At 41.2% G+C, this 11,806-nt stretch overlaps 1 protein-coding gene across 1 annotated transcript in view; it reads left to right on the forward strand.

Moving 5' to 3' along the window:
* slc5a3b (solute carrier family 5 member 3b) overlaps positions 1 to 10,192 on the forward strand; it is a 78,793-nt gene extending 68,601 nt beyond the window's left edge. The window contains exon 6 of the mRNA XM_041210617.1: positions 9,905 to 10,192. Coding sequence (XP_041066551.1) covers positions 9,905 to 10,088 — 184 coding nt within the window. The 3' untranslated portion in view covers positions 10,089 to 10,192. The remainder of the gene's footprint in view (positions 1 to 9,904) is intronic.
* The last annotated feature ends 1,614 nt before the right edge of the window (positions 10,193 to 11,806 follow it).

Below are 11,806 nucleotides of genomic sequence, written 5' to 3' on the forward strand. Positions count from 1 at the left end.
TCTTTAACTTGTCCTGTTCATTTTTTAAGTCAATTATATAAATTTTTGCATAAACAGTTGAGCCCTACTGACTTCAGCAAAGAATTGGTTTGGGAGGATTATTGAATCCGATGGTTTTGCGGAGCTGAATTAGTTTATGTGGAATCATCCTTGGGTGTGTGACGGTATCTTCAGTGATAATTTATCTCCCCATCTAATTCTATCTGAGCAATATTCTGCAGCTTTCATTGTTTTTAGTTTAAACAATCAGCAGAATTGTAGAACAGAAAGGCTTTTACTTTATCAAACAATGCATTGATGGTGAAATCCTGTCTTTTAATTGAGATGGCCTTAGATTACATTTGAATCTCATTAAAAGTGGTTTTTTTTTTGAAAAGATGTATTTTTTTAGGGCTGGGATTTTGTTGGGCTAACGGGGGTCTTTCCCACTGGTTGGAGAACCCCCTTGTCAGTTCCGTGGGAGAAGCTCGATGGAATCAAGTGCCCTTCAGGCACTTAAGTGGCAACTGTCGGGCTGTCCTCAAGGTTGAGGCCCTCGGTGGTGAATGTCCTGCCTGCTGAGAGCTGCTGGTCAGTCAGAGGCTGGCAGCTCCTCATGCTGCCAGCAGGGGCAGTGGCTGCCGATGGCACTACTTCCATCAAAGGCCCTGGATCATTGTGGGACTCCAGGCACGGGTGAAGGCGGGATGGGGGTTGCAGAAAAGGGGAGGTCAGAGGCAAGGGCAGGGGCTTACAGTGGCCACCCGCCTGCCTGATGCTAGGTCCCTCGATTGGGCACAGAGTGCCTGACAGTGAGGAAATGTATACAGCAGGAAGCTGCTGGCAAACCCAACAGGGTTTGCTAGGTGGCCTTTGTAGGGTGCAGGAGAAGCGTGCAGCTTCCATTTAATCCCTGAGCCACCATTAAATTGTGGTGGCCTCAGGGACAATAGCTGTCAATGGTTCACTAATGAGTCTAATTGACATCCTGTGGCTGGGAACCCCACATCAGAGAGGTTTTGCCGCTGTCAGGGGACTGATATAGGGCCTCTCTCTACTCAGTGTGCCCCGCCATCATGTTTCCCGCTGCGATGGGGGGGCTGCAATATAACCAGCCCTAGATCACTGCTTTGGTTTTCAGTTTATATATGACTTCCAACTAGACCAAACAACCCAGTGCTCACGATTGCTGCTAAAAGTAACTGGTTAATTAGTAATGCTGTTGAGTTCAGATAAGCTCCGCTGTAATCCTATTATAGATTTCAAATGTGCCATGCCGTTTTATGCCCGTTTAAAAATCTTTGTTCAGGCATGCGGTTTTCCTGAGTTATTTGTTTTTAGCTGAAGTTGATTGAAATTTTGATTCAAGCCTTCTTTGTGAATTACTTGCACAATTCGTGAACAAGTACTGCCAACTGTCTAAATGTGGAACAATATAAGTTCTTTGCTGGGTAATTCTGAAAGACTAGTGGACTTACAGGGACATTGAAGTCATTGTTCTAACAAACCGCAAATAGGCACAGATCTGATTTTTCTTTGGAAAAATCTACACTTAAAGGAGATGGATTCCTTAATTTTTTTATTGTTAATAAAGTTTTTAATACTCACACACATTGTTTAAAAAAAAATGAAAGAAGTCAAATGGGAATTGTGTCTGTACCAACGCTGCCTTTTAGCTTGTGGGCTGGTTGAGCAGGCTGCAGCTGGATCCTGTTCCGGTTGAAGTTTGGCTCTTTACTGAGCAGATAGTCACAGATATCAGCAGTTCATTATCGCATGTGTCATTCCAAGAGGCCCAGCTTCTGACAAAGGAAGCTTGTGCCAGTTGGCACTCAGAGATCAATTTACTGATTTTTGTGGGAAACAAATAAGCCTATGGTTCTTGTTTACAAGGAAATACGGGCTTAAAGGCAGTCAAGAAGATTTGTTTGTTTTAACTGACATTAAATTTTCCATGTCTTGTGGTTCATTTGTGCAGTTCTAAAGGTTCTAAATCATAAAGTATTTAGTGAACATCGCTTTTTTTGATTCCTTTAGAATATTTGTACAAGTTCTTACTTACAAATCGACTGCTTGCCATCTTACTGAATATGGAGCCATGGACTAAAAGTGTGCAGCAGACCAATCTGTCCTGCTGGTAATTTGTATATAAGGAACGGAATCTTTGCAAAAAGAATTAAATAAATCTCTGACTTAGTGAGCATCCATTTTAGTTGTAAGGCGTTGTAGCACCAATGTTTGATTTTAAACTTAAAATTCCAAATTTTCTCAGCTGACCTCTAAGTATATCTCAAAGAAAGGTGCGTAGGTTTATTGTGTATATAACTAACTGTTTTGAATGCAAAAGACATGATATTTTGGGTTGGATGTTTTGTTAGTGTTCTTGTGGTTAAACTGGAAATGATATTATCTTAGATTAGCCAGTCAACATTGATCAAATGGAACATGGTTTAAGAAGTTGCAATTAATAACAGCTTTGTTATTTACAAGTAAGATTTACAATTGTGATGGGAAATATGGCTGGTAGGATCAATGGATGCTAAAGCAGGAAATGCTTATAATGCTTTAACATATAGGAAACCAATTGTTTTACCCTCAGAACCACATTTGGGCTAGATTTATTATTTTATTAAATTTTCGTGCCTCTATTACAATATATGTGTAGATGGTGAGAATGGGATTATAATGGGAAGTACAGTTTCTTATGTCTGGCCTTATAAGAAAGATTATCACTATTCATGAAAGATTGGAGACAGAAAGTAGGAAACTATAAGCCAGTTAATCCAACATCTGTCATTGGAAAACTAATAGTATCCATTATTAAGGGGATAATAGTAGGACATTTAGAAAATCATAATACAATCAGGCAGAGGCAGCATGATTTTGTGAAAGGAAAATCATGTTTGACTAATTTATTAGAGTTCTTTGAGGAAGTTACAAGCTGGTAAAGGGGATGTAGTATATTTTGATTTCCAAAAAGCATTCAATAAGGTGCCACATAAAAGGTTACTGCACAAGATATGAGCTCATGGTGTTGGGGTGATATATTAGCATAGATAGAGGATTGGCTAACTAACAGTAAACCTTTGCTCCAGCTCACTTGTGATGTACATCAAACCATGTGACAATCTTGCTATCTCCCTTGGAGGCCCCACTGAGATACATATCTGCGCTGGCGGAGGGTGCACATTAGTCATGCAGTAATACTTCCTCAGAGTGCTCAGCCTCCCCCAGCTCCAGTTCCTGCGTCACACCTGAAGGGTCTGTGGGAGATGAAAGATGACTGGAATTGACTTGGGGAAAGGGTTCAAAGTCATCATTGTGCAGATGCTCAAATTTTAGTTTGTGGTGACAGAAAATCCACATTAGCGATTTATGAGATTATGTGACCTGATTCTGTTGCCATGTATCTGGGAGACCCCTATCTCCCTATTACCAATGGCCATACAATCCACCAGCTTGCTGCACTCCCTGGCTGTTTTCTCCACAGCCGTCAAGGCGGTGCTGCCTGGAGGGCCATCCCTGGTTCTCTGCCTCGCCCTGATGTTCTGCACGCTCTTCTCCTGCAAGGAGAGAAAACAGTTCTGGATGTGAGAGGATGGAATGACAGCATTTATGGAGGGTGACTATGAGAAATGGGTGTGAGATGAGCAATAAGATGAAAGTGAGTGGGATTGTTGGTTGTTCAAATTGGGATGCGAGGAGGTACTTGGAGAGTGAGGAATGAGTGGAGCTGCAAGCTTTGTTGGACTGAGGATTGCTGTGCAGGAGAATGCTGGGGAAGTCGGACTGTGAGGGTTAGGCACTTGAAAGTGAGGTAACACTGACCTTCCCTGCCCCATGAGCTCTTGAAGTGATGAATCCAGGTGTGGGACACCATGCACCTGCTGCTCATTGTGCCTGTCACTTCCAGACATGCTTGTTTGATAGGGTGATGTCTTCCTCTGCATCTGCAAGAAACAATACTTGCTTTCCTGGCCCTCAGCCCACAGCAAGACTTCCCTGGAAGAGCCTGAGAACCAGGGGGGCAATCTTCCCACATTCTGCTTCCATCCTTCTGCTTGCTGAAGTCTCAGGAACCAACTGAGAATGCAGTCAATCTGATCCCTGCCTGGGTCCTTTTAAATAGAGCCCTTCAGTCGACAGGGGTGCATTGTCAGGGAAAACTCCACATTCATTGTGGGATTCTAATATAGCCGCTGAGGTAAACAGACATGGCAAAGCCCACTTCTCTTGCAATCGGGCTCCCAAACCACTGCCAGCCCACCTGCTGTGAGGGGGTCGGTGAGGTAAAACTTTTGCCCTTAGTCTTGAGTAACTTTCAGACTTGACTGCAGGACAGTTACTTTCGAGCACAAATGGGGTAACTTTAAAAGTGCGAGAGGAATAAATAAATATCCAAATGTTTAACATAGTTAAGGTTAGTTGTTTCCTGCATCAATTTCCATTGCTGTCTATTGTATAGGTAAATGTCATTCAACCAAATCTTGTTTTTGGAAAAAAGGATTTGTATTTGTCATGCTTCACATGGGCAATTTGACTGGGAACTAACAATAGTTACAAATTAATTTTAGGCAACTTTCTGACATCTGCGTACCTTCCCCTTCACACTGTAGAAGAGCCGTGTTTTCTCATGAATCTATCTCTAATTGATTATTTTTCCTTCCCCAATTACCATTGGATGTTAATTGTTGCACTAGTTTGTGAGAAAGAGAAATCTTTTCTCTTGCACTGTTCTGTGAGTTCTAGCTCCCTGTCAGTTTGCTGACATTTCTGAAATTATGATGACTTCCTGCAGTTGAGTTCTGTTAGCACCAATCTGGAAGGGCCCAGTATGTTCAGGAAATTGTGAAAGTTAAGATGGTTGCTGCTGATATGGCAAAGACCCAAAGCACATGTCAAACTACAAGGCTGCTCCTGCTCCTGTCGCAAGATGCATAAGCATCTGGTTTGACATATTGGTCAAAGTTGGCTGCACTACGAACTTTGAACTTGGTACCAAGTAAGCACACTCAGAAGTCCAAACAACAGAGAAGAACAGGATACCGCAGCAACTTCGAGTCATTGGTCTGTCTCAGTATCGAGTGATCAGTTGACCCAGTCCTGATGCTGTATTTTGCTGTAAGTATGCATAGCAAAAGAGTTTTATACAATCGATGTCATGGAACAGATTGCAATCACAGGATGTGGCATTCTCATCACTGTCCTTTCATTGGGAGCTAAGCTTACTTGAATCCCACTGATCTGACCATGTAACTGATCCTGATGCCATGCATTGTAACAGGTGCCCTTGTCAGTACAATTGGGTTTCTGCAACAGATTTCTGTTCATAAAGGGGATAGCAGACATGTTGCTGTTGGCTCAAGATTAGCTTGAAATATCTTGGTCCCTACCCTGAGTTGTTATCTTTACATACAGGCAAACTTCATCTGGGACCAACTGAGAAGGCTGTTATATCATGGTATTCACCATAATGGGGTTTGGCAATTTACTGCATCAGAAAAATATCAACCAATTTGAATTGAACATTTTATTATCATTGATAGAAATCTCTATAGTGTTCACCGCTTGATGTTATTTGTGCTTTCCTCAGTGCACACTAGCTTTTTATTGTCAATCAGTCAAAAAAAAATCCTGAGTTCCAGATAACTTTTGGGTAAAGTTTTGCACAATTACAATTGCCTTTCTGAACTCATCCAGTGCAGGGATAATTGGTCTGTGCCTTCCACACCCTATTCACCCAAGAAATTTCTTCATCCTCCCCCTAATTCAACATCACTGATTCAATATTGTCCTGACTGCTCATACTTGTTCATGAAGGATTTGACTTTCTTTAGATTCAATTTTCTGTCATTTTATTTTTGAAATTCCCAGCGTATCACATTCCTAACAGATGGAACTGCCTTCAATCTGTCACCGTTTTCTGTCAGCATCATGTTTGAGGCAGTTCGCAAAACACATTTCTAGTGCATGTTTTGTGTGTGAAGTGTATGGCTTGTGGAATATCAAACTTTAAAAAAAACATATTATTATTGCTGTTCCTGCTCTCAGAAAGAACTTTGTGTGTCAGGTTTTGAAACACTGATTAACACACTGGTGCCGTGCAGGGCATTGTTGGTATACCACATCACTTTATGACATAGAGATTAGATTGCATTTTCTATCCAGACATCTTCACTTACACTAGATACCTCCAGTCATTGCTATTTTTGCTACTCTTGTAGCTTACTTGTAGACTATTAGTAGTAGCTTTACATTTTTAAAACACCAGAAACCGACTGCTTTACTAATTTAAAAAAAGGGGGCAGATGATTAGTTCCATCTATGTTAGCCCCTTGTTGAGGGGTAACCTGCAGTTTGCTTTGTTTTGTGCCAGCACAAACAATTACCAACATTGGCCAGTTTCATTGGGAAAGAGCTGCTAAGAGTCCAGTTTCTATTCCATTTTAGATAGCTCTTAGAATGTAGTTTTGTCTAACAGTTGGACAAATATCACTCAGTCAAGTGCTTGTCCTTTCACCCTCTTTCCCCTGCCCTGGCCAAACTGGCACCACTTCTATCCCAGGCTAGAATGACACGCTTTGGCCTGTTATTATTTTCCCAGCCTACTGCTCTGGCCATTACAGAACTCCTGGTGTCTTCTGATTATGCTGCAATCCCTTCCCAGTTCATGCGAACATTGTTTTCCCTCACCCCTCCAGTTCACACTGGCACCCATCATCCCCTGCCCTCCAGTTTACACCGGCACCCATCCCCCCTCCCCATTGTTCACACTGTACCCATTGCCCCCCCCCATCCCCTCGCACCCAGAGGAACTGCCTACTGCAACATCTTCAATCCAGATCACATTAGCATGCATCCATCCCTCTCTCCAGTTCACAAGGTGTTTTCCTTCCCCTCTGTTAATGGTCATATTCTCCGCTCCACTTCCAATTTGCAATGACATCCTACATAGAAAATTCATAGCACAGAGGAGGCTATTTGGCCCATTGTGGCTTTGCTAGTCCTTCTCCCCTCCCCTTTCATTGCTCCTACCTGATGTTACTGTTGTTCTAGTGGATACATGATGTGAGAAGGGAACGTCTGATTTTGTGAAACTCTCTCAAGTGTTCCCAGCATGTATCTCTAGTCTGTCCTCATAATAATCAAACCCTATCTCTGCCATCAATCTGGTTAGTGAAAGCTGACTGCTCTCTATGGCTTTGCATATTACTTAAAGAAATAAATTTATATTGAAAGATCTGATCTTGTGTGTGGGTTGAGGGTCTTTTTTTGGGAGGGGGCAAGGGGTGTACCTTTTGACAACTGAAAATAATTTTGTTTGGAAAGTTTCACTGCATGTAGTTTGAGGATATAACTGTGTGAAAGAGTACTCAATGTAAATCAATCAGGAAAAGCTTTGCCTGATTCCTTTTTGGGTCTTTCATTAATTCTCCAACATTGCTAATCAGTGTGGAAAAATCCATTTTGTATTGCTGCCAAGGCCTGCAAAATCAGTCATTAGGCAAATGAGGTTTAACTTAGGGAATAAATTTCATGGTTTTTATTGTGACCGGTGACAGTGATTACTCCAACTTTGTAAATATTAGATAGTAAATATATAATTTCAGTTTGCAGCCTGGATTTCCTTTATTCTTTTCATCTTGGTATTTGTAAACCATATTTATGGAAATATGGAAAGCTACTTCATGCAACATGCCTGTCTCCTTTTAACTAATTATTTTAACCTAAAGCAACTATGCAGCCATGTAATTACAAGTGTGTAATTATAATGTACACTTTGCCTCCATGCCTCCAACAGTAACAGCAGTGTAATCAGTAGAGGAGCCTTTACTTTGCAGCTCTTGTGAACTTGAAATGATATTCATTGCGTTTATTGGCAGGAGCCATTCTGATTGGACTAAACTGGTGAACTTTTGGACATTTTTTTCTGTTGACTATGCTTCATTTGACAACTCAGCATGAGTGACTAACTACAGGTATAAGATTTACTTGAGACCTTTGAAAAATGATCAAAGTCTATTTGTAAACTCTGGGTGCTGCACATAAACAGGAAGGCACAATTCCATTTCCTTTCAGTAGAATCTATTTCATTTACTAGTTGTTTGTTTTGAGGTACCCTTTACAAAATGCTTAGACATGTCCTAAGCTAAGAAACCAGAAATCGGCACTAAGTAGATCCTCATGCCCGGGAACCAGCTTTCCACAGAACTTGCCCCATGGCTTGCTCTAAATTGGGCCTTTGGCTTCATCTCTGTAAAGCTGATGAGCTGTGTATACCACTTAGGCATCCCGGTACAGCATGCTGGCCAGCACCAGTGGTTGGCTGGATGCTGGCTTGCAGTTAAATCCTGGCAGCTGAAATGTGAACTGGAGACAATGTGCTCAGGCTGACAAAAGACCCATAGTACCGTTGCTCCCGGCTCTAAGCTCCAGTAAAAAAAAAATGAGTTGCCTTTATGCTGGCAGCCTCAGTTGGTCCCTTTAAGAAGTGTTGTCTAGGCAACCTTTAGGTTCGGATCAGCCGTGTGGAGTGTGTGCAATTGACGCTTCGCCAGTTTCGGCCAAGTTTGGGAGCAGAGTTCCATAAGGTGTTGGGTTCCTGATTAGCATTTTCAAGGACTCATTACCTGTTTCAGATTGTGCACAGTACATGGCCACCTAAAATTATTTCCTGACCACCCACATTTTGAGCCTGATGTTGGCTAATTTCTCACTGTTAGTATTTTACTGCAGAGATCAGAGGCCATTTGGTCTATTGTACCTATGGAGTTCTCACAGCTACTCATTTAGCCTCATTTCACTTTCTTTGTACCCTTCTAAAATTTTTCTGTTAGAAATAATCCACTTCCATTTTAATGCTTACCATGGATCTGCTTTCACTACTAATTTTGAACATCTCTATCTAATTTCCTCTACTTTCTCCTGTCTTATTGGAAATTTAAATGAGCCTTGGATATACCAATTGGGAACCCAGGTTCCCTGGTTGCAGATCACAATTATCCATTTGTAAATCTCTGTTTCCTCTTCATGGCCTTCATATCTTTCCTAAAATAAGACACTCAATGCTAGGCAAAATATTCCAACTATCCAGTTATGCATATAGATTTAGCATTACCATTTTTCTACTTGTGAAACTAAACCCATATACTCTCTAACCCTTTTAAAGTTTAGCAATTTAGTATGTATTCCTTCTCATTGTGAGCAATGGAGCGACCATAAAGGAGGCCCCGCCCCTTGCCTTGCAGCGGAACCCCTTTGTACACCACCGTGATTTACCATGCACTGTCCCCACCTCTGCCAGTAAAATGCTGGCAGAGGTGGGAGGTGACCCTTAATTGGGCTCTTAATTGGCTGCCCAGTGGACGGCTGTGCCACTGATAGTCCCGCCGCTGGTAAAATGTTGTGGCGGTGGAAAGTGGCCAGGATCCCCTCCCAATGCCTTGCCATTTTACCAGCCCTCCCCCTGCCAGCATTTCTCCAAAGGCTTGGTAATATTCAGCCCAGTAACATTTGAGGAGTAACTTTAAACAATGAGAAAGGCAGCTAGGCAATGAATTGCTACTTTGTGTGGGGAGTATAGCAGCTTGAGATTAAAACTGATTTATTTCTCGAAGCAAAATTTTGCTGACCTGATAATTTTCAATGTGTTTTTTAATTTATAGAATCAGTTGCACTTCTCACGATTTCCCTGATTAAAATTAATTAATTAACTCAGCATAGAAAGAGGATTTAAAATTAAACAATTTTGGGATAAGGAAGGACAGCGTGGGAGAGACTTTATGTTCACAGCATATATTGCAATGGTATCTCTGATCCTGTTTCATTTATCACAATGTCGAATGGGAACATAAATGTTTATAGTCACTTGAAAAATAGTCATTTGTTTAAAGTGAGTTTGCTTATGATATTTTGTTTATTTCAGATATTTCTTAGTGGATTTTGATGCCCCTCCTGCCATTATCCCAACCATGTTGGATCATTTAGGACGTGACATAGATGTAATCAGACCTACGATACTCAAGCACCGCACCCCAGAGACTGGTGAAACCTGCCCAGGATTGATCCAACCCAACTATGAAGTGAAATTGCGCTCTAGAAGGAAATGATCTCATGTTATAAGATAATTAACTATTTAAAAGAATATATAACCAAAGCATTCTGTATTGAAAGCTATTGGGATGTTACTTTATTAAAGATGAGAAATATTGAATTACTGGTGTGTTTTTCTTAAATCTCTTGTTATTTTTACCAGCTGGAACATATTGTATTTCTGCTGTATGTGCTCATTCATGTCAGCGTATGGTTCCATTGGATCCTTCTCACCCACTGTCTTTTTTTTGCATGTCTAAGCTGAGATGGCATGTGTTGTTGGTTATTAGATGGCAAGGTTTAAAGTCCAGTGATCCTTTGGTGTTTTCTCAATGACCTTCACTCGATCATAAAGTAAGTAATGAGGCCAACTCCAATGTTCAGCTCCATCTGATAATGAAGCAGCCTGTGTCAATAAGACTTGGATAATATCCAGGCTTGTCATACGGACTTGAGATGTTAACTGTGTTCATCTCTGCAGATGATGTCAGACCTGCTGAGTTTTTCCAGGTATTTTTGTTTTTGTTTTGGATTTCCAGCATCTGCAGTTTTTTGCTTTTATCTTTTTTGCTTTTATTGAACTAACAAGTAGCTGGTACTATTTGTGCCATATTGTTGCTAGGCAATGACCATCTCCTACAAGAAATTGTCCAATCAACATCTTGGGGTTGCTTATTGATCAGAAGCTTAACTGGACTGAATGAAATACCAGGCTGGAGGTTGGTTATTCTGATGACTGGCCAAGCTCCTGACTTAATGTGTCTCCGCCATCTACAAAGCTCAGGTGTGTGATGGAATGTTTCACCAGCTCCACCAACACAAGAATCTTGAGAGCATCCAGGACAGATTGGTACCTGGGGCACTGGATTCCACCATTGGTGCACCATGGCTGCAGTGTTTACGATTTACAGGATGCAGCATAGCAATTCACTTTGATGCAATCTCTATCACTAGGAAGAACAAGAATGCCAAGATTATAGACCCACAAATGTAACCAGTCCGATGCAGTCTTGAGCTGGACATATACACTGGGAAATTCCTTGGGGGGTTCTGCTATCAAAAAATTGATGAAAAACACACCAAGATTGTAGCCAGAGGTTTTATTATTGCTCATCAAAATTAATGTAGTGGTGCTCAGTATCTGGCCAAACTGTCATTCCTTTATTGTTGCTGGACTGAAATCCTTGAATTCCTTACATAATTGGATCAGCGGTTCAAGGAAAAGGCTCACCACCAACTTCTAGAAACATAAGGGGTGAGTAATAAAAAGAAATGCAACAACTCGTATTTCCATTCCTAAAAGCACTGTGGATATACCTAATCCACATAGACTGTAATGGTTCAAGAAGGTGGCTCAACATTACCTTTACAAGAGCATTTCGGGATGGGCAATCAGTGTTGGCCTAGCCAGCGATGGCCGCATCCTGTAAACGAGTAACAAAAAAATAAGTTATATAGAAAATTTCATGACCTCAGGATGTCCCAAAATGTTTTGAGTTAATTAAGTTTTTTTATGAAGTGCAGTCTGTAGGAAAACCTTGGCAGCAATTTACAGTATGGCAAAGTTCCACAAACAACAATGGGATAATGACCAGATAATCTGCTTTTAGGTGGTGGTCGAGGAGTAAATATTGCCCAAACGTAGGGAGAACTCCCCTTCTCTTCAAATACTGCCATGTAGTCTCTAATGTCCACCTGAGAAGGCATATGGGGGTCTTGATTTATGTCTCATTGA

This window comes from Carcharodon carcharias, chromosome 18 (assembly GCF_017639515.1).
Source record: "Carcharodon carcharias isolate sCarCar2 chromosome 18, sCarCar2.pri, whole genome shotgun sequence".
In the NCBI taxonomy this organism is placed as follows: domain Eukaryota; kingdom Metazoa; phylum Chordata; class Chondrichthyes; order Lamniformes; family Lamnidae; genus Carcharodon; species Carcharodon carcharias.